We start from the raw sequence: 26,138 nt of genomic DNA, 5'->3' as shown, positions 1-26,138 counted from the left end.
CCGTGAAATCGGTCGGAATGCGGGAAGTCTGTAGATCGGCAAGCCGTCGGAGTATGTACCTTACGAACAGGAGCCGGTCGCGTTTCTGGAGTGATCGTCGTGGGTTGTCAAGCGGGTGTTTCACGGTGAACAGAAGGTTGGAATTGGACCGGGATGGAAAAAGGTTGAATTCGGAAAGATGGGAGTCGCAGGTGCAGAGCTCTGCAAATTTGTATGACGAGATCACCTCGCGGAGCTTCTCGGTGGGGGGGGAATGAATATCGGAGAAAGAGGAAGTAGGGAAAAGTAAGAAAGGATTGATAAAAAAGAAAGATCTCAAGTGTCTAAATTCGTTCCACCAAGAACTTGGTCATCATTTGGATAGCTATAGTTTATGACATCTACGAGAGAAAGAGAAAAAAAAAAAGAAAAAAATGGGAAAATGGAGATGTCGTATGCAGTAGGCGCTCTATGCAGTGAGGCCTCCCATCATCCTCCATGAGAACCAGCGCGTAGACGCCAGACGAGTGGAGATGGGAAAAGATAGGTGGACCTGCTTGGTGCCGGACCAGCCGGCTCAGCCTTGCGCCGTTCTGGGCATGAGGAGGAGGAGTGGAGAGTGACGAGTATGAGTACTACGGTACTTGTACTATTTCTTGGTAAGTACGACTCCTATCCAAGTATGTACACAGAATAGTACTACTCCTTCTATTACTATTGAGTAGCAAGTACTCATTTGGTCCTGTCCCCCTATCCATCGAGTAGTCAAGTGAGTAAGTAGCTCCGCGAGGAAAAGGCCAAAGAATTGGAATCGCTGCTGCCTTCTCGGAGAAGCATTTCGTCACTGGGCGATGGGCTGCCGGACGCAGTGGGCCTGACGGGGCTTGGCTCAGTTGGCACTGACGGGCCAAAAAAAAAAACACGCCCCCCCGGTGAACTTTGAGCTTGGGGGCGGGGCCAAAAGACATCGGCTGTGCAGAGGAGCAGATGAATTTTTATGAATCACTGGGGAGTGGAGAGATGAGGATGAGGAGTCGAGTTTGGAGGATCGAATATCGAGAATAGGGTTCGATTGCGCGTCCCTCAAAGATGGAAAAAAGGTTCTTGCCAGTCATGATTTACTAGAAGGACTACACCACTGGTACTAGGTAGCGGTACTCGATACTCAGTGCTTACATCGGTACTAACCCAGCCTCGTAGGTCACTCTACATACCTCCCCCGACACTAGATTCCTTTGGAGATTGCCGGATATGACAATAAGACGTGTAGATGTAGGTCTTGAGCGTGAAGGTACGGGACGAGACGATGAGATCTGAGATAGCCGACCAAGTGCCATTGTCGCGGGTCAGAACAGAGACGCATACGCGGTGAGTCCAACCCGTGAACCCCCTGAATCCTTTCTCCTGAGTCCTGTCTCCTGGACAGTATTAAGCACTTACTGTACAACCAGTAAGAATAGCACACTTGGGGAGAAAAGGTCCACGTACGCACCTGGACTCCTACCTCTCGGGGTTACGTCGGTCCGATCGGTGATGACGCGGAGAGATCCTGTCACTCTCCAGGAGCGGATCCACTGAGAGAGACCACCGCGGACTGTGCCCAGAGCATTCGCATTCGCATTTGGCACCGTCACTGCCATGGGACGCAAGAGTCCGGTCCAGATCAACTTTTGATCTTGGAACTCATGTTGGGGAGTGCATTTACCCATGACCTGCACGGGCGTGGAATGGGGAGGGGGCTGGCTCTTGACCCTCCAATTGAAAAAGCCGAGTCCCCGGCATCTGATTACTTAAACTGCAAGTGCCAGGCCAGGTGCAGTACTGCAGAAACAAGAATTCCGCCACTCCCATAGGTATGTCCCCCACGACTCAGCCACCGCCCCCAGCTTAAACCTCTTTCAAGTTACGACATCATATACTTTTCTTTTTCTCTCCGGCTCTCATTAGCGACCTCCTGCACCACTGCAAAGTTGCTCAAAAGGGTAATCTCGGAGGGAGGGAGGAGGGACTCAAAAGACCCCGAACCACGTGCGATCGACCGATCTTCATCCGATCTCCCGTCCTGGGCAATGGTTCATAGTTCTCTTTCCCGGATCGGGTTCGCTTATGGGGGAGTACATCACGATGTAGGACGTAGCGCGTACTACTGTACTTATTACTTGTACTATGTCGTGATATGAATATTCCAACCCAAAAATAGAAGAAAAAAAAGAGTACACAAAACCACACTCGCACAAACACGCGATAGGTGCTTCATCGAGAAGCGAAAACGAGACACGATGAAAGTGGGGGGGCGGGGCGGTTGGTGTGTTGGCGTATATAGGGGGCCTAATTCTAGCCAAGAGCGATGATCATATCTCGCTTTTCAAGTCAGTTTTGATACGACACTTGAATATGTGTAGGGACCTGTGCATTGTATATCTGAGTCACCTGTGGTCTAGTTGACAATTGAATGTTTTGTCCCATATCTATGCGGAAGGCTTGTTGACTAGAGCTTCAGTAGTGGACAGAGACTGTGGGTAAGGATGTAGGTAGGTATTAAAAGGTAGGTAGTGCTGTAGTAGGCGTCGAAATTGAAATAACATTCGGGACATTTCCTCGATGAAATGAGAAAAACTAGTATAGCTGTCATGTCTGACGCTTTGACTATGCAGAACCCGTCAAGCTGCGGACTCTCCGAAACAGGTCTATACCTGAAGGCATTGGAATATCATCCACATCAACCTTGAACATGTGCATATCGTACAGCAGAACCATCAGAACTCGCTGTAGCCCTCCAGCTCTCACCGGTAGAAACAAAAATAAAAACAAAAAAGACAAAATAATACAGGCTGTCTGATCCATGATCCTCACCCAGCTCACAGAAGAAAAAAAAGAGTCACGCTCTCCACGCCTCGACAGGTCAAGGACTCGAATGTACCGACCTACAAAATTCCTACATTTACTTCCCCGCATCGGCTTAATCCCCGCCCCACACGCTCAGTCACAATTACAGTCCCATCGCATCCCGAACCATCCTCATCGTCTCCTGCGCGTTCCCCTGCGCCGCCTCTGCGCCCTGCTGTGCCACCGCATCCAGATACCCCGTCTGATCCCCCATCATCGACTCGTACCGTTCCCGAATCTCCATCAAATGATGGCTGATCCGCTCGGCGACGTGCTCTTTGAGCGCGCGCAGACTCGCTCCGTCAAATGACGTGGCGATCTCCTCGCAGGACTGACCCTCAAAGTGGCTCAGGATCTCGATCAGATTGGAAACCCCGGGCCGGTGGGCGGGATCGTAGGTGATGTTGGGTTGGGAGTCGGTGAGGGCGACTTTGATCTTTTTCTGGATGGTGGTGGGCGAGTCGGTGAGGAGAATGCGGGATTTAGGATCCGAGTGGGATTTGGACATTTTGGAAGTGGGTTCTTTGAGAGACATGACTCGTTTGGCGGGAGCTGGAGGTGGAGAGAAAAGGTGAGTGAGTCAGTGAGGCGTGTCTGTGTGTGTTTATAGACCAGATAGTAGGATGATCGGGCATGACGAGAGAAGGATTTAGGGGGGAAGTGGACATGAGGGTGTATAAGGTGGTCGTGTTCATCTCGTCACGTACAGATTTGAGCCTCGGGAATAGGAAAGATGGATCCGTAGAGATGGTTGAAGCTGTTGGCAGTGTATCTGGAAAACTCTAGATGTTGCCGTTGATCCTCCCCCACGGGGACATGCGTTGCTCTGTGCGAAATGGTTAGATATCAGCTGCTTGAGTCTGGAGCGTTGAGCCCTGTATGTCTCTCTCTCCCTCTTTCTTCACATACCTGTGCACCAGGATATCGGCAGCTTGAAGCACTGGATAAGAAAAGAGGCCGAGGCGCAACTGGGCTCGCGCATCGGCCTGTTCCAGCGTCGTGTCTTCTGGCAATTGAAGTTTGCTCTGGTAGGGGGGAAGTGGGTGAGCTTGTCTTTCGAGGTAGATACAGAATTCCTCCAGCGAGGGTGAAGACCAGCCATCGGCAGGTCTTCATCCATTTTCTCACTTGATTAATCTGCCCTGACGGAGGAGTTTCCAACTCACCTTCCATTGAGTCATTCGCGATAGATAGCCCATCGACGCAACTGTACTCAAGATCCACATCAATTCGGCATGAGCCGGGACCTAAAAAAAAGACCAGAGAATATGATTAGAATTCACAAAAAAAAACCTCCTCTATTTCGATCATCCATGAACCTCTCTCTCTCTCTTAACGTTGTACATCAAGTTCTCGTCATCTTGCAGACAACACAATCACAGCAGTGACCCCCCACCCATCTTCCTCCTTCAATAGATAAGGGACAAGATCCTCATCATCACACTTCAAACATACCTCAGATTGATAAAAGATGGTTGAACGCTTCGGATCCAACCCCACCGCCAGCAAAGTCGCAAACGCCTCTTTCCTCCATTTCCTCAACTGTCTCGCCTCCTGCGGCACCGTCAGAGCATGCAGATCCACAATCGAGAAAATCAACTTGGTCCCTGCCTCGGCCTCATTCTGCAGTTTGACCCATTCCCGCAGCGCCCCGAGGTAATTTCCTAAATGCGGCACTCCCGTCGGCTGGATCCCGGAGAAAATCACGGGTTTACCGCCGTGAGAGGAATTGGAAGCTTGTGTGCTGCTGGGTCGATGAGGTGCAGGGCATCTCCAGAGGGAAATGGACTGGACGGTTGAGATGGTTGGGCGTGGACGGCTGAGTTGTCCACCCGCGCATCTCAGTTGGGTGATGCCCTGCCGGAAGGGTGTGGACATCATGGGGTTTGTGCAAGGGGTCTCGTTGTTTTTGAGTCACTTTTTTGGGCTCTGCTTTTGGGGTTTGAGGAGGACTCTTGATCTCTCTCTCTCTTTTTGTTTGTTCTAAATTTTTTTTCTTTTATTTGGGTCCGGTGCAATTAGAGGGTTGCGATTCGGTGCCTGGCGTACGCTGGCAGAAGAGATATCTGTTGGTATCACGTGATTTGATACTGACGGGAGGTAGCTAGTCCATCGGCAGGAGAGGCGCAGATGGGACTGCTTAGACACCCTTTGTCGATTAGTGGGTATTCAAAGGATCGCGTTGGTATCGACGCATCTATAATGGACATCCAGGGCAACTTCCATTAAGCCGGGCCCGTTGACAGTCGAGAAACAGCGACTTTGTGTCTTTCATTTGGAGACGATGGTATGTAAAAGTACAGGACAGGACAGGACAGACAGCGGCCGGGCCAAAAGCCATTGAACAGGCCAGTGTGGAAGCACAGACAGACAGATCCAGAGCTTGTGATGATACAAAGGTGACATGACGCCCAGGTGTTTTCCCAGATGAATCAAAAAAATTAACAACGCGGAGAAGTTTGAAGGAAAAAGAAGTGAAAAAGGAAGGAATTGAACTATGCCATGTCCCACGCGGCTGCCGCCAATCATCCCGACTTGCTTGTTGATTATTTTAGAGATTCTTCGGCTCCTCATACCTTGCGTTATCCAGCGAGTCGAAGATGGTGTCCTTGCGCGAATTGTCCTCTCTTTGACCGAACTGGGCGAGATGAGGACCCACGACCTTTTGAATCTCGGGGAGGGAGGCATCGAGGGCTTTGCTGGCATCTGTTTTCCCACATGTTAGTTGGTCATCCGCCAGGATCAGGGGCCACACCGTCAACAATCAAAATTGGATTGGTTCGCATACCCAAACTCTCATGCTCCCACACGTTGGCCTTCATACCAACCCCGTAAAAGGCGTGCTTGCGGAGGAAGGCCAACCAGGCCTGCACCGCCTCCGGGTGACCATCCTTGATCTGAATCAGACGGCGGAGGGTGATCCGCTCAAAGTTCTCCTTGCTCTTCTTGTGGACAAAGTTACTGCGGATGACGGTCCAGCGTTGAGTGATGCGGGGAAGAGGCACGGGGCCCGAGACGGGGAGGTTGAGGTAGTACGCAGCGCGGAGGGCAAAATCGGCAAAGAACTCGAGGTTCTCAACACTGTAGGAGCGCAATTGGAGATCGCAGACGGGCAGGCCGTGTTCGGCCTTGCGGCGAAGGGGACGGAGGTATAGCGCCTGAACACTCCGGGGAAGTCGGGCGTGTTTATCGATCGCTCCCAACCGGTCGGACCTGAAAATGCCATGTGAGATTTCTTGCCTCTCTTGTTGTCTTCTGCCGACACCGGGCGGGGATTTTCACTGACCATTCTTTGACCGTGGGCTCCGCGGGTTCGGATGATGCTTCGACGGGCGTAGAACTAAAATGGGCCACCAAAGTTGCTCGTTGGTTATTCTGCTCCGCACATGATGTGAATGGTCCCAAGTGTGCAGGGTCTCTTACGCCGCAGATGTGGGTATCGATGTGGGCGTGGGCTCAGCCTTGGTCTGGGGAGCAGCGGTCGTTTTCTCGGTGGACGGCGGCGCGTTGGGCTGGCTCGGGGTGGATAATGAGCGGATGGGGATTGGGAACTGTAATGGAGTCAGTCGGCACGAATTGATGGATTCCAGAGGCACTGCAATGTCTTTGCATACCCGCAAATGCTTGCTCGCCCCGATCAGGGAGCGTGTTGTGCTGGAAAACATGGTTGGAGGCGTGTGATATGGTCTGTTCGGTGCGGGTTTTTTTCGCGGAGTTGAAAGTGATGTACACTGACCGCCTTCAAGTTGAGGTGTCGGCTGTCGGCTGCCGTTCGATGTTTGGTCCGTCTCTGCACCCACGGCTACACCATCACCGTCTTCCAGGGGTCGTGTGAGTCGAGTGTGTTTTTCTCTTCTCATGGATATTGGCTCAATGGTACAGATAGTCTTTTCATCACAATTGAGATCCTGATAAGCAGGGCGATATGTGGTCTTGGGCGATGCGATCTGGAACTTGGTTCGGGTATACATATTCTCAGTAGATAGGTCTAGTTGGTAGACTACTTTCCCCCGAGGTTTCTGGTTCACGTCAACTGTAGACCGATAATTCCAGCTGATTGATGTGTCTGTAGATACTTCTAAACTATCGACCCCTTGAGCCTGGAACTCAGACCCTCCTCGAATCTGACATGACCGGCGACTTTTAAATCCCCCATGAATCTCCCTCGACATACTTTTTGCCCAGACGAGGATATCATCGGGCCCTGCAGCGGAGAGCCAATGAGACTCGCCCGCACGTCGATTCTCCGCAGCATCAGAACAGCCTTTCCCCCCCACATGCAACCAAATTATTCCCCTCCTTCACGTGGAAACTTTTTTTTTTCTTTCCTTCTTGTATCTCCGTCTGATCTTCTCTCTATTCCTTTACTCTGTGCATCGAGATAGACTCTATTCGTGGAGCGGTGGAAGAATAAAAAAAAAGACACGCAAGCACAATGAGCAACGCAGACATATCTTCCTTCGACCGGGCCAATGAGGCCGTGACCTTCCTCCGAAGTACTCTCCCAGAGGGACTGCAGGCGCCCAAAGTGGCGATTGTATGCGGTTCGGGACTGGGAGGACTGGCTGCTACCGTCCAGAAGGAAGGGCGGGCGGAATATGACTATGCGTCCATCCCGCATTTCCCTCGTCCGACGGGTGAGTGGATGAATGAGGAGGACTACATGACAGAGGCGTCACATAGTTGCTGACAGGAGAAATGGGGATAGTTGCCGGACATGCTGGAAAGCTGGTCTTTGGCTTGCTGGGCCAAAGGATTCCCGCAGTGTTGATGGTTGGTCGTGCGCAGTGAGTTTGCCAGGGCAATATCGACATGCGACGTGATGTGGTAGACGAAGACCAGACGGAGGACTGACGACGGTGCAGCTTCTACGAGGGCCATGAGATGGATAAAGTCACCTTTCCCATTCGAGTGTTCAAGCAGTTGGGGGTTGACACAGTTGTGTGTAAGTCACAAAGAAAAGAGAACTGTTGCCGAATGCGCGGCATGGACACCATCTACAAAAAGACAAAAGGTTTTAACGGGAGAAATGACAGTGACCAACGCGGCCGGTGGCTTGAATTCGGAGTACAACGTGGGCGATATTGTCCTGCTCAACGATGCAAGAACTACCCTACCCCACAACCCTATTGCTATCTATGATGGTATTTAGCTAACGGGCTGATCCAACAGCACATTTTCATGGCCGGTCTGGCGGGTGTGCATCCGCTGCGTGGACCCAACGATGAACAATTTGGCGTTCGATTCCCTCCCCTTTCCGATGCATATGACCTGGAACTTCGTCGTCAGGTTCATCAAGCATGGAAGGACATCATTCCGGCCGAGAGTACGAGAAAGCTGCACGAAGGTGTCTATGCCTTCGTCAGCGGACCAACGTGAGTTGCGTCCTGGGAACAGGCAAGACATGTGATGCACACGGTCATTTCTAACCGTCAGACAGGTACGAGACCAGAGCCGAAAGCCGCATGCTGCGTATGCTCGGCGCCGACGTGGTCGGTATGTCTACCGTTCCTGAGATCGTCGTGGCACGTCACTGTGGGCTGCGAGTCTTGGCATTCAGCCTGGTCACCAACAACGCGGTCCTGGCACCCGTGACTCGTGGCGATGAGCAGTTGCTCGAGGGCAAGGATGCCAATCAGCTCAACGCGCTCATCGAAGAGGGCAAGGCTGGCCACGAGGAAGTGTTGGAGGCGGGACGCAACGCGGCATTGGACATGCAGGTGAGTCTCCCCAGACCCCCACACATGAGGGAAGCCGTCGAACTGACATTTGGCAGAAACTGGTTTTGCAAAGCCTGGTGAAGGTCTTCGGAACAGCGTAGACGGTCACCCGATCATCGACACCCAACTTTAAAAAAAGAAAACCGGCATAGAGGACTCAATACGCATGTACAGGAGTTGGAAGGGATAACCCCCAGTGCAACAACGTGAACAACGCATAATGATAGAGAGTTTTAGAACTGCTCTCATTTGAGCTTGCGGTTTCTTTTCGCTTGCAAGTCTTTGTAAAAGGCCTTCTTGCCACTGGTCTTGTGGGCTTGGATGTCGCGGTACTTGGACTCGAAGCGCCGATTCTGGCGCTCCACAGCCAGGACTTCCTCGACAAAGTTCTTCTTGCGATCTTTTTTGGTGATACGACCGCTGAAGAATTCTGTCGGACCTTCCACGATAGTGCCGACTTGAGAGAACTCGGGGATCTTGGCCTTGCCGTTTTCCTTTTTGTAATGTCGCTTAGGGTCCAAGACTGAACGCATCCGAATGAGCTGAAGATCTCTCTTGAGCTCTGGAGTCAATTCGGTCTTAGGCAAGTTGAACCAATCGGGTCCGGCAGTGGCCTTGTCCTGAAGGGTAGACTCAAGTCAGCGATCCATGAGCTTGATACCGTCATCCATGAAAAAAGAGATTTCCAGTAAAGAAATGTGTATGCTCAGAGTAACTATGAAAAAAGATGGCTCTCACTAGTGCAGCACAGCCCAAGACGGACTGAGGACGCCGCATCAAGCGCTTAGGCGTTGGGATAATTTTCCTCATAGCAAACAAGAAATCTTCCGCGAGGGAAATCAAAAAATAGAGGGGTGCTGTTCTTACCTTCTTGGTGGTGGGCTTGGTAGTAGCTGGTCGGAGGATGTTGGACAACTCCTTTTGCTTTGAATCGATAAGCTGGGCCGAATTAACGGTAGCAATCTTCTCCGCGTCAGGGCGCACGTAAGGCTTCAATTCAGAGCTGACAGCCAGCTTTGGAATTCTGTCAAAGCATTAGCACATCATTCAAAGGGCAGAGGAAGGTAGACAGTGCGACGTACTTGATGGACGAGATATCGACCGGAGTGATCTGTGTGGTTGTGCCACGCAGGCGGCTCTCAGCCTCGAGGAGAAGCTGTTGAATCTGATCATCAGACAGATCCACCTCCTCCTGAGATGGAGTGGATGCCATAACTGTGGTATCACTCATCCCTGCAGAGTCAGGGTGGGAAAACCAGAGATTGTTGGTGATTCGATGAGGTAGAAGGCTTTATAGGATTTTTTTTTCAGTGCAGCTCTGTCGGCGCGGACAAACTTTTATGAGGGACATCTTACGGGTGGCCGGTGCTCCTGTAAGTCAGGTGACCTTTGGGCTGACTGTAATGTATTGTACTATACACTTGATGCAGTACCCAAATTACGCCGTGGAGGAAAGCCTGTCGCCGACTCTTTTTTTTCGTTCCAACTCGTGTAGTTGTGAAAGCGAATTGGCTCAAAAATAAAACCAAAGCAGCAAAAAGACTCAACCAGTTCTAAGCCTAATTTCCAGTAATGGTGTAGGTCATAAGAGGCTGAGTGTTGTGTAGCAGCATCATCCCTCTGACTCTTAGCGATCGCCTCGAGTGCCTCGAGCAAAAGGCCGACACGCGCGGAGCTGAAAGAGCGGGGGGACCTGAATCCCAAAACGTCAGACAGCTGCGCAAGCGCATCACTTCACATCTTCACGTCCGCAACTGCTCCGACGAGCTCCTGAACCCTTCCCCACGGAAAAATTGACTTTCAGGGATCACTGAACATAGTCTGCTCGTGCGATTGCATTTTGATACCCCTAAAAGGCCTTTGCGCATTACCTTACAGTCACGATCTACCGCCCGAGAGTCGGCGCGTCGCATCCTCGAAGCCTACCTCCGAAAGAGACCAGTTGACTGCAATTTTCTTCTATCATCCTCTCACAGAAATCACATTTGCATAGCAATGGATCAGACATCGCAGAATGCCCAGCAGCAAGCTAGACAGCAGCAGCAACAACAGCCGGTGTATGATGTGAGGAATGGTGGACACTACGGTAATTGAAACTCCCCAAGTAGAAAATCCTTGAGTGATGTGGATGAGCATCGGGCGCATCTCCCTGTGAAGATAGGCGAGATGACTGCGGAGCCTATCGCAATCCCCTTTTCGTCCGACACTGACTGATCGGAATTATAGGCGCCAGTGCTGCGGTATGCTTTCGTCCCGACCCCCAAATACCAAGCTCCCACAGCTCTCGATTCACACCAGTCTGGATTCAAGCCGACTAACTTGGCATTGGTTCTGTTTAGCTCTCCGCACAAGGATATGCGCCCGTCGCTGAGCTCTACACTGGCACGTGGGCGAACGTGAGTTACAGTCTCTTGCATTGTGATCGGTCCGATCGCCATTCATACTGACACAAAAGTCCAGGTGAACCAAGGCCTGCAGGGCACAGCCCGTGACATCCTCACCACCTACTGGCAGCACGTCATCAATCACCTGGAGACCGACAATCACGATTACAAGATCCACCAGCTTCCCCTCGCGCGAATCAAGAAGGTTATGAAGGCCGATCCCGAGGTCAAGATGATTTCTGCCGAAGCGCCCATTCTGTTCGCCAAAGGCTGTGATATTTTCATTACCGAGTTGACGATGCGTGCATGGATCCATGCCGAGGACAACAAGCGACGCACTCTCCAGCGTTCTGACATTGCCGCAGCCCTCTCCAAGTCAGACATGTTCGATTTCTTGATCGACATTGTTCCCCGTGAAGAGGCCACTTCCCACGCAAAGCGATCGAGCCAGGCTGGCGCCGGTGGTGCTGGTCCCGCCCCTGGTCCTGGCCAAATGCCGCCTACCCAGCACAGCGTCCCGCAGCACATGGGCCCGGCGGACTATGGTTCCCTTGGTCAGCATGGCATGTCCCAGGAGCAGGAGTATCGTCAACAACAGGCAATGTACCCTGGCACTGTTCAGCAGGATCCCACGGGCGCGTATGGCCAGCCGCAGCCTCAAATGTTTGAGGGGATGTATGGCTACCCTCACATGCCACCTCAGCAGGTTCGTACCCACCATACTGCCCTTCATACCCAATTCGCAACGCCAAATGCTAACCAAGCCAAGTGAGATGTGAATACCAAGATCATGGATCATGGCATCTTGCAATAAATTGATTTAAGTGTCTGGCGTGTATGCTTCCTGGAACCAATTGGGGTTCTATCTTGGTGTTTTGATTTTTTTTTCATCTTTTCTGATCTTTTCATCTACCATTAGTCGCCTTCCATCTAATGAAGATGGTGGGTTTAATGCCACTGGATGTTTCAAATTATGTGGTATGATGGAAACATTGTAGGCTCTGAATTGAGAATGGCAACTCTCAATGATCTGAGAATTCAATACTTGAACTGGGAAAATGAGAGTGCCATATTTTCTGGTATTTCGTCACTGTTTGCCCTAGAATGTCAAAGTAAAAAAAAACTTGAACTGGGTATCGGATAGGGCAACGCAGGATTTCTACGGCGAAAGTCTCTCTTGGCAACATTTCACCATAGCGAGCAGATCAGGTCTTCTTGAAACGCGACGACAAATTGACAAATTTGTCCACCTTGCTTGGTACCTGTACCGTTCGAGTCAACCTAAGAAAAACAGGTTAGCATTATGGCAGCTTGGGTGAGAGGAGCGATCAATTGTACTTCTCAAGCAGTATGGGGCCCTGCATGGCATCCACTCGGCCGTATTTCTTGTTCCTGGTGGAGATATCGTAAAACTCATCCGCGTTCTCAGCCTGCATCAGTTGGACTGTTTGTTGAAGCTCGTCCAGATTCTCACGAAGAATTGGTACATTGAGACTGTCCACAAATTGGGCCAGGTACTCGACATCCTTGGCAAGGGCAGCTACACCATTAGGATTGATCGTTTTGACTTCTGGGGCCAGAGGTTGTGCCTGAGAAAAAAAACAGTCAGACAAGATTTAGTTGAAAGAGGGCATCGAGGGATTGGTGTCTGACCAAGATCATGTTTGCGGCATGGCTCAGCGCGTCGAAATAGATCAGCTCCTTGATTTCAGTGGGCAAACCCAGTAAAGTAGAGTTCATGATGTTCGATAAGAAACGCGTTAGGGTTTGCATATAATTGCTGGGTTCACTGGGGGGATGAGGAGCCATCCATTCATATTCTGCGGTTTCGACAAGATCGTCGATCTTGGAATTGACCACTTCGAAAATCCGTTTTTCGGCGGCTTTCTTATTGTTCTTGAACTTTTCGGTGGCTCGCAGGGCAATTGAGGTACTTGTCGAGTTCTGAGATCTTGCAGCCGCAAGGAGCAGCTCCAATTCGTGGCATGCCGATTCGAAATGCTCGAGATTGATCAAGATTTGCACAATTTGTCCGAGATATTGTGAGGAGAGACGCTCGACGAGAGTGTCACAAACTTTGCGACAAAGAAGGTCATCCAGCGCCTATTCAAATTCATTAGGAAGACACCTTTGCGAACCGGGGATCCAGACTTGGCTCACATCTTTCAGTGTTTCATCAATGACATTAGGATGTGAGAATTCGTCATTGGCGAAAAAGTAGAACTGGTTGAGGAAATTACGGATGTCAATGCAGCATAAAGGATACATCCTGGAGAACGGTAGAATGCAGGGAAATCTGGGCCAAGTTAGTTCAATCCACAACCAGACTCGACTGAGATGTTGCGTACGATTGTTCCTCCCTTGGCTTCTCAGGAATATACCAGCTGACGTTGAGTACTTTTTCGTATTCCTCTGGGGTTTGTATTGGCATTGGCATGTAATCGTCGGTTGAGACGATCTTGAACTGGTTAGGACCACAAAATATGGTTAATGAGGTTTTCGAAGGCTTACCTCTTGGAAATCGTCACTGAATCGCTTCTTGAGAAGCTCAGCATACTTGCTGAATAATTTTAGTAGAAAATCGTCAAAAACACGGACAGAGAACCCCCAGGTCTGTAGCGATGATCCAGGTCAGCATCTTCAAGGGAGCCAGTTCTGAACTGGGGAGGAAATCTCATACATTCATGGTCTGCATAAAGAGTGCGATCAGGTTCTTCGTCTTCAAAATACTCTCTGCATTGTCCACTTCATGGAGTGCCTTTGAGATGACACCAACCGCAGCTTGGCATGATGAATCCCATAGTTCGTCGATCTATCACGCTTGTCAGCAACCTAAGCCTACCCGATTTTGCACACGTAACCTGTGGAAGACACCAGAAAGACACCAGAGTTGGCCAACTGCATACCTCAACCGGAGATCTCAAGTCTGGAACCCTCTTCATCGTCGCCCGCTCGACGATGGCAAACCCAGCCATCTCCTCCAGCAAGTTATGGAGACTCGCGCCATCTTCGTCTACGAGGGTCACGGAAGCGGGGAGTAACAGGTCTTTTTGTCGACGCCGTGTATTCGCGTACTCGATTCTAAATTTGTCCATTTGCCCCAGGGATTGATGGATGTGCAAACACTCAAAAAGGGGCGCAAATGGCACTTGCAGGTCTTCGTTTTGCAACAGATCATACTCTTCGCCTTCATCTGCCACCAACTCGATGGCAGAGTTCAAGCTGAAATTCTCCAAGAACGGGATTTTGTCCGCGCGTTCTTTGAGCCTCGACTTGCGTTGATCCGTATGGAACAGCGCCAGCTCGCCCAAGAATGGTGACATCTCTCGAATGCGGTACAGCCACGTGTTCAAGTCGGACATGACAGCCTCTGCAATCGCCCGTTGTGTTGCCGGTACCGATCGTTGAATCATTTCTGCAATCTTGTATTGTGTCACGCCCTTCAAATGAACATTCTGTAGCTCTTCCAACGCGCGCAGGGCCGCATAGTGATTCTTCTTGGCCAGCAAATCATGGACTTGGTTGGCCAAGCGCAGGACTTCAAGACAGTCTCGGATTGCTCGTGAGGTTTCATCAATATTCTGCCGATGACTCCGCGACTCCACAAGTGCCTTCTTCTGTTCGGCAAGACGTTCTGTACTGGTCTGAATTGACTGGTTGAGGTCAAGAATCTCGGTTGTGAGGGAAACAGTTCCCTCGCGGATCCGAAGAAGAGAATTGACCGAGGAGACGAAATCCTGGTGATTGGTATTACATATGCTTTCGATCTCGGCCTCCTTGTCACTTGCAAATCGCGCAAGGGATTGGAGTAGCTGCGGAGTTCGGTTGCCAATGCTATGCTCACGAATCGACGGGATAAGCTGGTCCAGATAATCGGTGTCCGACGGGGATATGATGATCTAAAAGCTCTGTCAGTATTTGACATGCCCAGAGGCAATATGAGTAGAGCTGACTTGGTTCAAAACACCGGATCCGTTGAGCGAAGCCATCTTTGCCTCGGCTCCCCCACAATGTGGTTGATCGTCTTGGACTGTCGTCAAAATTAAGCTCACGCGGAAGAGTGTTATCGTTATCGCGGTGCCGATAAGCCTCCAGCTTTTCGCCTGTTCGGGAATGGCTTGGCACGGGCCATACCGAGTATGTAAGATGACCTGAACCGAACAGCGATCTTCTCACTCAGAACTAGAAACGCACGGCAGGGCTCGAATACCTCTCTTCGTCCTGTATCGCGTAAAGATTTTCCTGTTTTTGAAACGATAATGCAGTCAGCATATGCTATTTTTCTGCTCATCTCAGTGAGGTTTTCTTTGATGATAGGAATGTTCACTCATCAGGGCAGTATCGGCAGTCTTCTCGGCGATCTTTACCGGAGACTAACAGCCCGTCGTTAATGGAAAATTCGTGAGAGCTTTCAAAGGAAACATTCATAAAAAGACGAAATCGTGTGAGACAATCACTGACCATGTTAGTAGAATTCCACTCGCAAGAGCGATCAGCAATACCTATGGCGTCAGGAATGCTTTCGCTCCGGCCCACCCGAAGTCTGTGAATGTGATGAACGTTGCCTTTCTCATGTTGAACTAAATTCTGCAGAGTTTGATTAAAGCTTGAGTTTGCACTCTGTCCAGCTTCAAGCGGCCTTCATCTGGGCGGAAGATTGCAGAAATCTCGAGGACACAGACCATTCCGGCATGGGACATCATACTCAATGCATCAACCATCGAGACGTTTGAAAAGGTGCACTGGCCGGAGTGAATTTGGCACTGTCTGAAACTCTGGCCATTCAGATAGATAAAACGTCATTTTATGGACCGAGGTTCCGTCCACCTTGGCCGCTGCCTGATTCCCAGTTCACTGAGCCTTGCGATTGCTAGATGATGTCGCCGTGACAAGCAATCGATTAGTCGTGCTGTCTTGCTCGAGTGATCCAACATAGCTTTGCTTGAGCGCTGTGTTGTTGACGTTTTATACTCAAATCTGATCGTTGATTCACGTACCGTTGCCTTTGACAGAACCTGCAACTCGAATATAAACAGTCCTTCTGAAACCACACATCTCTTGCTTTCTTTGAAATCCTCCCCTCTGAACCATCTTCCCTATCGCAGTTTCTCTAACCATTCTATCAATCTGACTGGTTCTCAGTTATCCTTGCACCTGCAGGATTACAAGTTCTCAAGGATATTTGTTCCCATCATCCATTTGTTCCCATCATCCATCTGGTCGTATCAGCCCATCCTTTGGCTCAAATCATCTCTTCGAATTGCTCTCACCATCCAACCATTCCTTCTCACTCAAAGAAATATTGAACTCCGAGTCTAAGTAAGCTCTGTTCCGACTTCTTCTCTCTTCTACACCTTCCCTTTCCAATAAACAAAGCTCTTCTACAGCTACACTGGTTCAAAGACTCATCACTTTACTCTCTTAGTCTCACCAGCATGATTGACCACATTCGCCGTCATGAGAGTTCTTCTCCATCGTTGTCCACTAGCTTCTCGGTTTCCGAACATTCCAATGTTCGATCAGTCTCTCCCTCACGACACTATGAGGATAGTCTCCGGTAAGTGCAGCCTCGGGCATGCCCTAAGCCTTCGCGTATTTTATAATCTCCCCAGCCCAATATATTACTCAAAGATGATGATCAAAAATGACTTCGTTCCATGGAAGGTCGTCTCATTGAATGCATCTGTTGATTGATAATCCTCGAGGTCGGGCTCATGGACAATTGACTAATGTTTTTAGAACGTCTCCTCGTCAAGATCCACCACAAGACGCACGACAAAATGCGCAGAAAAATGCTAGTGTCCCTCCTCGCTCTGATGGTGTCCAGGCACAGCAACAGCTGCACAATGAGAATCGCCCCGAGCTTGTCTCTGATTCTGGATTGAGATTGATCGATCCCGAGCAGCACCAGCGCTTTAGTGGACGTGCTCACAGTTCCACGTCCGAACCGAGGAAGTCTTTCCGAAAAACACGGTCCGCCGGAGCAATTGAAGTCCATAATGGCATTGCATCAGGCGAGTATGGCAAGGGGAGTTTCGATGATAAGCTCAAAACTCGGGTCCAACCACGGCGTCCACCAGTCAATCTTCGTCAACGCAATCTTCTACGGACTGGACAACGATGTTTCCAGCATATTGACGATCGTCAAAAGCCTCTCCGCACCCAAGACAACAACCAGCCTACCTTGCTACCTGCTCGTGCTACTAACAGCCGGCCCATTGCTCGCCAAGCGAACAGCCGTGACAATGTCCAGTACCCAGGGCTTGTCGATGAAATCAATTTTCCCGCGCTTCCTAGTTCGTCATCAGTGACTTCAAACAGTTCTCATGCTCAGAGAAACGCTCATGGTAAGCGTCGAAGTTCGTCGCTTGCCAATAAAACCGAGTCATCTCAGCTGCTGGGTGACGCAGAAGCAACTCCGGACTATTCCCAGGCAATTGGTCATACCCACCGCCAACACTCAGCGCCTGTTAATGAAGCGCCGCGTGGTGTAGCAACGAGTTTCAACCACGCCCAGTCAAATGAGCATGGTCCTCATCAGCATGCAGGGCGTCCCAATAGACTTAATCTCGCATTGCCGCTGCGTCCTGCAACAGCAGCTTCATCCAGTCCCAATGTCCAGAAAAATCACGCACAGACAAATCGTGCCCGAAAAAATCGAGGCCGAGTGAATTATGCCCGAAAAGATCATTCCAGACCAAACAATGCCGAGGTAAATCGTCGTGGTCACGGCCAAAACCCAGTGCGCGCCAACAGAAATGATTTGCGTGCTACAATGGCGGCTCAAAATGGTGTTTATGCCCAGGCAAATCGACATGGTCATCGTCAAGACCCAGCGCGTGCCAATGAGATGTTCCCTTTAGGGCTGCCACATCATGTGGCAGCAAGTCTCCTAGCAAACAATCAAAGTCATCTGCCACCTACAGTGTCTGTCAACAGAATCTACCTTCCTGAGCCACCTCATATTGCAACGGCAGCTCGCAATACTTTCAACACACTGATAAACAACTCTGCCCATCCTCAGTACCCACTGCCTTTTAATGGGAGTTACTTTCCTGAATCACTTCGATATGAAACAACAATGTCCGACAATTCTCAGACCCCGCAGGGCAACAATCATTATCGCCAACGCGTCGAGCAGGCTCAGACCATTAACCATCCGGAGCTCCTGGCTGCCCAGTCATCTCTTGGCCACCAACCTCCACCTGAGCTCATTGGAAACGAGATTTTACAGCATCGGGACTTTCCTCAGGCTTTTCTTCAAATGGATCTACCACCTGTTCATTTAGGCGATGCCCACCATTACCCTTCTAGGTTGAATGGATATGAGCATCAACAACGCCAAACGCGTGCTCAGGCCTTCGGTCACGAGAACCTTCCACCTGATGAATCGCCTTACCCACATCACCTTCCTCCTGGGCTGGCAGAAAATCAAAACAGACAACACCAAAGGCTTGATAGGGCTTTGAATCCCCAGGACTTCCCACATGCTGTATTGCGTCATAATCCTGATCTTCATGGACCTCCTGGACGGCATGAATCAGCTGCACGGAGTGGGCATGGGGATCAACGACGCCAAAGACACATTCAGGCTCTCAACCATGAGGAGCTTCTGGCTGCCGAATTGTCTCAAGCCCACCATCCTCCAACCAAGCGGCATGGAACAGCTGCATGGAACGAGGTTGAGAATCAACAACCCCAGAGACATGTTCAGGCTTTCAATCATCAGGAACTGCCACCTGCCGAGTTTCCTCGTGTTCAAAAGCCTTCTCGTGAGGGCCACAGGGCCCATGAGGACTTCCTGACTACTGGATGGTATCACGATCACCACCCTCCTCAAAGATGGAATGAGCCCACTGAATGGCAGAGGCCAGCTGCATGGGATGAGCATGGCAACCATCAACGTCAAATGCACGTCCATACTTTCGATCACGAGAAGTTACCACCTGCTGAATTGTCTCATGTCCATCACCTCCGCCACCCTCCTCCAGGGCTGAATGGGCCTCCCGAATGGCGTGGACCTTCTGAATGGTATGAACCAGCTGGATGGAACGAGCATGAGGGCCGACAACACCAAACACATTTTCAGGCTTTCGGTCGTCAGGAGTCACTACCTGCTGCACTGCCTCGTACAGACCACCGGTCTTCCCCTTGGCTGAACGGTCCTCCTGAGTGGCCTGAGCCAGTTGCATTGAACGAGAATAGGAACCGACAAAGTCAAAGACATGCTCAGCTTCTGAGTCCCCGGGAGTCACGACCTTCTGAATTGCCTCATGTCTATCACCCTCTTCCCGAGCGGCAGGAGCCTTCTGTATGGAATGGAATTGAAGGTCAACAACGTCAAGACCATGCCCAGGCTGTCAATGACCAAGAGCTACCATCGACTCAATGGCCTCATGACCGTCAGCCTTCGCCTGCATGGAACGAACACGGGTATCACTCACAACCACGGCAAGCGCGTACTGTCACTTATCCGGAGCTGCCATCTACCGAAGTGCCTCATGTCCGTCGCCCTCCTCCCCTGTGGAACGGTCGTGATTATGGTCTGCTTCCACTACGACCTCAGCGGCAGGCACTCACCTTGGATAGTCCGAAAGTACGGCGGGCTTTCGAGAACGCACCTGGTGGGCCAAATCCCGATGGGATCGTTCCACCTTCTCGCTTTGCCGGACCACTTCTCTTGGGGGCAGACAACATCTTCAGTGTGCGGCCAACGTACCAGCTACCGCCGCAAGCTGCGTATGACTTTGCCTCTGGTGTCCCGCGCGGGTCCGTTCCTCCTGTGCCCGAGCCCGAAATCCCGTCCTTTAGTGAGATGTACTGGGGCGGGAATGCTCCAGTCGGCGGCTCGTCCTTGAGAGCTTCCACCCGCCCCCCCAACACGTCCCCGCTGCTAGACGCAGACGATGTTGACACCCGGGATGAGCGGCAAAGCCACCCTCGGAATCGACGGCCAAGAGGATCGAACCTCATCTCCCCGACCTCTCATATCCGACTGAGTGGCGAAGAAAGTTGTGACGAGCGAGCGGAACGACCATCTCACCAGTCATTGACTCCCAGCTCTCAAGTGAGGCCTCGTCTCCGGTGGGACCCTATTAATGGTCTCCAGTACCCTGTGTACTCTGAGAATACCAGTACGCAGGCTCTACGACAGGGAAGCTCCCCTACCCCCGCAGAGGCGCCTGATGAGAGCCTTTGCAATTCATATTCCTCGAACTTGACCGACTGGCGTACTAGTTCTGCAGGAAGCTCGGCTGGGAGCGATGTCTTTGTCTCGCCATTACAGGAGGGCCCTTGAGTAGCTCATACGGCGAGAGCTCCTGGAAAAGCCGTTATTGGCGCGAGGGGATGGCTGGACCGGGTGCAGTCTGTTCTGATAGCCCTGAGAAAGGCATCAGTGTGTGAGTAACGTCTTGACTTTCCCCTGAGAATACCTCAATTGTCATATTTCAGATCTTGACTCGTTCAAATTTTTCTTTTGCAACCATGCCCTCAGATAACTGCACCGGCCGTTGCATCAATGTCTAATGTTGCCAATTTGAGCTTCACTTGTCAAAATCTCCTTTCCGCTTTTCCTTCTAAATGGTCATAGACATAGGCTGCTACAATATCTGGAGCTCATTTCCGTTTAACTTTCTTTGTACCTCTTCCACCCTTTTGATCAACACCACGCAGCCATCGACGCTTAATTTGTACATTAATTAAAGAGATAGGTAAGAAGTAGGTAGTCCTGCCGTAAGCCAAGCGGTCACAAGTCCATAACGTAGCCCCTGCGAAGTTCTAACTAAGCCTTGAATGATTTGCAGAATCATGATGGTATCTTCTTGGCTCGCACGTCGGTGAACTGGTTTTATGAGAGCCCCATCGAAGTAGGCACGAACTGAATTTTTCCTCGTCGTCCATCTCTTCATGGGGACGAACGAGAGGCTTGGATTCCATAAACTCATCGCGTGGACTTGGCGCCTTCCACTGAGCGGAGCCCGCCCGCAAAAATTGGAGAACTCCGCCAAATTTCTCCCCAACTCCGACAACTTCTCCCGAGGACACTACAGAGTCTGTAGTAGAGACTGCAATTGCACGACTCCCTTTCCACAAGTCAAAGAGCACAGCCATGGACACTCAAGAGATTCTTGCGGTACACGATATCTTGCATCTTGTTTACCACCGCAACAAGAATCAACACCGTCAAGCAAAATGGTGGAAGTGGTTGTCGCAACTCAAGCGTACTGCGCGGGATCTCGCGTCGCGGGATACAGGGATCGCTATTCCGGTCTCTCATAAGGAGTATCTATCGACGCATCTGATTCCCAGGTGTTATTTGTATGTATAGGTCCCATGACAATCTGGCAAGGTCGGCCGATTAGTCCCACAGCGGACTGCTGACGGTTGTGCGCCGCTGATTTCGTCCGTAACTTGAACTTTTTGGCTGACTCTTGTCCGGACAGAGCATTCTCGACAGTGGTCGCTGAAAATCAGTTCATGGCACTGGGCATTGTGCTGATGGCGACATTGTCCCGCTTCTCCAGGGCGGCGGGCATCAAGCTTAAAGAAAAAGAAGAGACGCGCCCAAAGCCACAGGTCAAGAAGACGCTTTTGGTTCCATCGACTCCCACTGAAGATCGTGGAGAACGCGTCAGTCGCACTGATATCTCAGGGCCGGTCTCATCTCAGCCTGAACCCGAGTCTCGAGTTGTCAAATCCAGCAAAAAGTCAGAGAAGTTGGGTATGGAAGTAGATGTGCCTACTCCTCCTGCTGCTGCTACTGCTACTGCTACTGCTACTGCTACTGCTACTGCCCCGCCTCCTAAGAAAGCGAAGAAAAGCAAAAAGAAGAAAAATGCCATTGATGATTTGTTCAGTGGTCTTCTGTGAAAATTACATGGGAGACATGCACGGGATACCGTCTACCTGCATCAATTATTCGAAATGAACAGCCAAGCCGTGCGAGAAATTCAACTGATCTAACGACTATCAAAAGAAAAAGTCTACTTTCGAGACTTGAGAAGCGAGAGACCGGCGCGCCCAAGCAGATTCACTGCAACATGGTTGGCGGTTGCCCATGCGATCGTATACAAGTATTTGGGCGAAAATACCGTCCAGATGAACAGATGTGTTCGCAGCGCAGTGCAAGCTGCCATGACAGATAATGCTGAAGTCGCAACATGGAATGTGAGCAGGGCAGCCGCATCGTGGCTCTCTCGGGACGCATCTTGCTGTGGTCGCAGCAAATGATCCACGGATATCCACCAAATGGGGCCCGCCCAGTTGCTGACAAAAGTCAAAATGCCGACCATGGCTACGCTATAGCTGCCAACGCCGTTATACGCGCTGGAGAGGTCGACGGATGAGATTGCATTGGAGCCTCCAAATGCGAAGAAGCTTGTGTACTGGAGAATCATGGTCGTGATGGTCACCTCCATACCCGAAAGCTTCATCGAGGCCAACGACCCTGCCGCGACTCGAAACACCAGGAAGAGAGGAATATTGGTCGCTCGAGACTGGGTCATGAGGAACAAGTGAAGCGCTTCGTGAAAGAGGTCGCTCGAGCCTTGGACACATTGTTAGTCCGGTGCATGAATTGAGCGAATGAAACGAGAGGGTCATCAAGGGAGGGAAAGCTTCTCACCATGCATTCTATTTGATCGACCTGGGACCATCGTTGCCAGCACTGCACAGCAGACGAGTCCACCGAAAATCAACCTTGCCTGCAAGACTAGAGAAGCACTTGCCGGCCACCCATCTGCAATCTTGGACATAACTGTATCAACCAGCAACTCGGGAGAGTCGTTCGCCACAAAGTTGAGCTTGAAGACACAAGCCAGCGCCGTCAACACGACTCCGCCAATCTTCAAGATTGTAGATGGCAAGTTTCGTGAAAGACGAATTCCCGCGTCCGTATAAGTCAACAAGAAAAGTGTCCAGAAAATCATCGGGTGAGCAGGGAAGAAAGTCCGAGCAATATCGGGCTCGGCGGCAAACTTTTGGCCCGTTTGGTTCCACCGACGGGTCAGTCGGTGAGCAATCGCGAAACCGAAAGTCGCGAATTTGCCGCGATCAAGAGAGAACAAGGTAGCTCCGGACGAGGGAGTGTTTGTGGTGTAGCGGGTATGCAGATAGAACATCCAACCAGAGCAGATCCAGTACCAAAACTGCTGCTCTTCTTCAACGTAACTGCTTGCGAACATCATACTTCCGTAGCCAATTATCAAAAAGGCTAGAAAAATGCCAGTGTGTGCTGACTGTCTACATTCACGGTAGATTGTGGGCAAGACAAGAAGCGCTGCCATGGTCGTGACAAGCAACCCCATTGATAATCTTGATACATCGTAATTGCTCGCGGTGCTGCTCATCAAATCTTGAGCGATTCGACAAAATTTAAGAAGGGACGCCTCCAGAGTCTTGAAATTCTCATGCGGCGAGTCGTCACCCGGGAAGTCTTGGAGTACTCGGAACCATGCACATTGGGCACCTTGAATCCCAGAATCAGGGCTTGATGCGCAGCTGTTCTCAAGACTGGCTGGAGCAAACGTGACGCCTGGGAACGTGGACTGGACCGTGTTCAGAAGTTGCCGAGCATTGCGATACAACACATGAACCTTTGTGGACTCTTGAAACTACGCGTCAGTACACAAGGTCACTCCACAACTTGGAGCAGCGTATGGCGGTTGGAAATCTTACCAGTGTCCCACAGATCGAGAAACTCGGGGATGAACACGCCTAGGCTATTCAGGGGTATCGGCAAGCCTAAAAGACCTGCCAGAGTTGGGGTAATATCTGCTTGTTCGACAGTGCGATAGTATTGCAGATCATTAAACGGCTCGGTTGGACTGTCCAGGCTCGACCCAAGCGTCGCAAACTTGGGAGAAATGAAAAGCAATGCCGGTGACGTTTCACCCGCTGAAGCGCCACCGTGATTCCCGGCTTCATTCATACCGTGATCGCCGCACAGTACAAACAGGGTCGATTGAAGATGGGACTGTGAATCCATTTGAGAATATACTTGGCTCACTATCGAGTCCATTTCCTGCTGTTTGGGAAGCATGTGTGAGCTAGACGAGTTTGTTAGCTTCGACCCTTTCATAAGAGCGAATAAAATGGAGCGAGAGCATACCTTTTAGGCCCTGCTTTATGACCGATGTGATCTAGTCCCAAATAATGCAAGATCATAGCTGACCAGTCACTTTGCGCCAGCTCTCTCGGAACGTGGCGGGTGACGTTCCGGTCAACTTCCACAAAATCCTGCGAGGGTTTAGTTCATCAGATTTTAGGCTTCGACGAATCCGAGTCACCCTATATTTGGCAAGAGCCACGATTATATCACTCACCGAGACGTAGAAACTGGTGGTGCCATCGGACCGATCAAACATCCCAGGGAAGAGCTTCAGCCAAGTATCGTCCCCATACATAACGAGCTGATCGCCTCGGGCTTTCAATTGAGCCAGCCAGGTATCCTGGAAAGCCAGAGTGGATGATGTGTCCGACTCGGCAATATTTAGAATTACATCCAAGAATGAGGGGACCGAGCCGGTAGTCATGGCCTTCAAACGAGGCATGGTGACCGTCGGTGAGCTAGCATGTGCTGTAAAGGGCAGTGCCACCCCAGAACGAATGAGACTGATTGCAAAGTTAGCAATGATCCATATTACCCTTTGGAGATATATGCGTGCTCCTGGACGTCGAAAATCCACCTCGTTCAAGTCCATCAGACTCGTTCGAGAAGCACATACCTTTGTGTAAACGCAAATCCAGATTCATTCGAGTATACAAAATCACTATTTCCTTGCTTTGTGAGTAACTTGATCAAATAGTGCCAAAAAAAAGAGCTGATCATCAAAAGCGGTCTTTGGCCTACCTTCGTAATGCATCCACCACCATAAATATAATTTTGTCGAAAACCGGAGATACGGCATCCTGATCGGCTTGGTTGAAAGTGGCCAGACCCGGAAGGAGTGGCTTATAGGGGAAGAAGCCGGACGAAAAGGTCAGGATACCCACGAGAATCAACAAATTGGCAAACAGAGTCGCCCAGCTCCAATTTGGAACACCCATTTTTCCTGCCTCGCTTCAATGTAAGAGACACTTTTTGCAATTACTCGTCTCCATTCAAGGCCAACTGGCATTGGAAAAGCGCACTTGAGTCAAATCGCGTGTGGTCGTTGCTCAGTCAAGGGTTCGCGCCTACACCGCCTTCACCCGCTGTCTACAGTCACTCACTTACACCTCTCCTCCGTGCCTGGCATCGGTGATTAATTTCTATCTCGTCTCGAGAGGATGGACTTTGTGGGCAGAGAAGTCCAGACAAACAAATAATGTATCTCATGATGCGTCAATGGTTGGATGTCAAACAGTTGGAGATAAAACTTTCGATATGGACCCGGAAAACTCCCAACGCCGTGGACAATCTTGTTGCATTGTCACCTTCATAAAACCGCACAAATCTTCAGCATGCAACCCTCCCGATTTTCCTTCTTGGTTTTTCCTTTTTCCTCTACTTCTTCTTAGAACCACCCTTCTTGTTCTTGGAGCCGGGCTTCGAGAAGACGATGGAGGGACGGGTTCGGCGATTCTTATGTTGCTTCTGCACACGCCCGGGCTTGGAGGAGCGAGTTGTGGACGACTTGTTGTCGATGTCCATGGCTGTACCACTGTTAGATCTCGTTTTGAGCGATCCTAGGATCCCCTCCAGGTAGACTCACCCTCGTCGGCAGCGGTGGCCTTTTCGTTGTCGTTGTCATTCTGAGCCGCTGTGGGGAAACAAACAGTTAGAGAAGGATAGGAAGATCAAACACAACAATGCATCCATACCGATGTCATCGTCCAGCATCATCTTGCTCTTCTCTGGGGCCTCCGGCTTGGGTTGAGAAGCAATCTCTTGCAGCTTGGCTGCTAGGCGCTCAGTGCGGGCATCGACGATGGGACCAAACACCTTCTTGCGGAGGTTGGCTCTGTTGCGCTTGGAGACGCTGGCACGGACACTTTTCGCCATGATGAAATGACAATTTTCTGAATATCCAATTCGAGAGGAAACTGAGGTGAAAGGCACAAATTGTAAGGTGACCGTTGTTGTTGTAATGGACTAGGTGGGGAATGCGATTGTAGGTGTTTGCTCTCAACTAATTTTTTTTTTTCGTTATCGCGATAGTCCGACCGAGGCGTCTTATGTCATCCG

At 50.6% G+C, this 26,138-nt stretch overlaps 10 protein-coding genes across 10 annotated transcripts; 4 read left to right on the top strand and 6 right to left on the bottom strand.

Annotated features, from left to right (window-relative positions):
* Positions 1 to 2,968: 2,968 nt before the first annotated feature.
* On the bottom strand, positions 2,969 to 4,743 carry POX_c04462 (Tryptophan--tRNA ligase; the record flags this gene model as incomplete). The annotated part of the gene is made up of 5 exons (XM_050113340.1): positions 2,969 to 3,417; positions 3,573 to 3,691; positions 3,775 to 3,890; positions 4,032 to 4,112; positions 4,321 to 4,743. 5 exons carry the CDS (start codon positions 4,741 to 4,743, stop codon positions 2,969 to 2,971), a joined length of 1,188 nt encoding a protein of 395 aa, XP_049970896.1.
* Positions 4,744 to 5,416: 673 nt separating this feature from the next.
* Positions 5,417 to 6,530, bottom strand: POX_c04461 (37S ribosomal protein S10; the record flags this gene model as incomplete). Its single annotated transcript, XM_050113339.1, has 5 exons — positions 5,417 to 5,571; positions 5,654 to 6,078; positions 6,152 to 6,205; positions 6,289 to 6,416; positions 6,480 to 6,530. The coding sequence occupies 5 exons, from the start codon at positions 6,528 to 6,530 to the stop codon at positions 5,417 to 5,419; spliced, it is 813 nt and encodes a 270-aa protein (XP_049970895.1).
* A 770-nt stretch (positions 6,531 to 7,300) lies between these two features.
* POX_c04460 (putative purine nucleoside phosphorylase) lies at positions 7,301 to 8,686 on the top strand (the record flags this gene model as incomplete). The annotated part of the gene is made up of 7 exons (XM_050113338.1): positions 7,301 to 7,502; positions 7,559 to 7,652; positions 7,731 to 7,810; positions 7,902 to 7,966; positions 8,038 to 8,240; positions 8,306 to 8,585; positions 8,642 to 8,686. The coding sequence occupies 7 exons, from the start codon at positions 7,301 to 7,303 to the stop codon at positions 8,684 to 8,686; spliced, it is 969 nt and encodes a 322-aa protein (XP_049970894.1).
* A 144-nt stretch (positions 8,687 to 8,830) lies between these two features.
* POX_c04459 (uncharacterized protein) lies at positions 8,831 to 9,798 on the bottom strand (the record flags this gene model as incomplete). The annotated part of the gene is made up of 3 exons (XM_050113337.1): positions 8,831 to 9,205; positions 9,453 to 9,609; positions 9,668 to 9,798. The coding sequence occupies 3 exons, from the start codon at positions 9,796 to 9,798 to the stop codon at positions 8,831 to 8,833; spliced, it is 663 nt and encodes a 220-aa protein (XP_049970893.1).
* A 782-nt stretch (positions 9,799 to 10,580) lies between these two features.
* POX_c04458 (Transcriptional activator hap5) lies at positions 10,581 to 11,741 on the top strand (the record flags this gene model as incomplete). The annotated part of the gene is made up of 4 exons (XM_050113336.1): positions 10,581 to 10,671; positions 10,812 to 10,825; positions 10,925 to 10,981; positions 11,046 to 11,741. The coding sequence occupies 4 exons, from the start codon at positions 10,581 to 10,583 to the stop codon at positions 11,739 to 11,741; spliced, it is 858 nt and encodes a 285-aa protein (XP_049970892.1).
* A 556-nt stretch (positions 11,742 to 12,297) lies between these two features.
* On the bottom strand, positions 12,298 to 14,958 carry POX_c04457 (uncharacterized protein; the record flags this gene model as incomplete). The annotated part of the gene is made up of 8 exons (XM_050113335.1): positions 12,298 to 12,558; positions 12,623 to 13,072; positions 13,130 to 13,265; positions 13,318 to 13,433; positions 13,481 to 13,582; positions 13,650 to 13,781; positions 13,876 to 14,868; positions 14,923 to 14,958. 8 exons carry the CDS (start codon positions 14,956 to 14,958, stop codon positions 12,298 to 12,300), a joined length of 2,226 nt encoding a protein of 741 aa, XP_049970891.1.
* A 1,446-nt stretch (positions 14,959 to 16,404) lies between these two features.
* Positions 16,405 to 20,267, top strand: POX_c04456 (uncharacterized protein; the record flags this gene model as incomplete). The annotated part of the gene is made up of 2 exons (XM_050113334.1): positions 16,405 to 16,526; positions 16,709 to 20,267. The coding sequence occupies 2 exons, from the start codon at positions 16,405 to 16,407 to the stop codon at positions 20,265 to 20,267; spliced, it is 3,681 nt and encodes a 1,226-aa protein (XP_049970890.1).
* An 813-nt stretch (positions 20,268 to 21,080) lies between these two features.
* Positions 21,081 to 21,841, top strand: POX_c04455 (uncharacterized protein; the record flags this gene model as incomplete). Its single annotated transcript, XM_050113333.1, has 2 exons — positions 21,081 to 21,289; positions 21,415 to 21,841. 2 exons carry the CDS (start codon positions 21,081 to 21,083, stop codon positions 21,839 to 21,841), a joined length of 636 nt encoding a protein of 211 aa, XP_049970889.1.
* Positions 21,842 to 21,954: 113 nt separating this feature from the next.
* Positions 21,955 to 25,018, bottom strand: POX_c04454 (GPI ethanolamine phosphate transferase 2; the record flags this gene model as incomplete). The annotated part of the gene is made up of 7 exons (XM_050113332.1): positions 21,955 to 22,517; positions 22,596 to 23,576; positions 23,648 to 24,018; positions 24,081 to 24,208; positions 24,295 to 24,583; positions 24,697 to 24,741; positions 24,822 to 25,018. The coding sequence occupies 7 exons, from the start codon at positions 25,016 to 25,018 to the stop codon at positions 21,955 to 21,957; spliced, it is 2,574 nt and encodes an 857-aa protein (XP_049970888.1).
* Positions 25,019 to 25,457: 439 nt separating this feature from the next.
* Positions 25,458 to 25,955, bottom strand: POX_c04453 (uncharacterized protein; the record flags this gene model as incomplete). Its single annotated transcript, XM_050113331.1, has 3 exons — positions 25,458 to 25,606; positions 25,666 to 25,713; positions 25,775 to 25,955. 3 exons carry the CDS (start codon positions 25,953 to 25,955, stop codon positions 25,458 to 25,460), a joined length of 378 nt encoding a protein of 125 aa, XP_049970887.1.
* Positions 25,956 to 26,138: the final 183 nt, after the last annotated feature.

Source organism: Penicillium oxalicum, chromosome III, assembly GCF_001723175.1.
Source record: "Penicillium oxalicum strain HP7-1 chromosome III, whole genome shotgun sequence".
Classification (NCBI taxonomy): domain Eukaryota; kingdom Fungi; phylum Ascomycota; class Eurotiomycetes; order Eurotiales; family Aspergillaceae; genus Penicillium; species Penicillium oxalicum.
The sequence above is the reverse complement of the archived record's forward strand: the minus strand, read 5'-3'. Positions and strand labels throughout refer to the sequence as shown.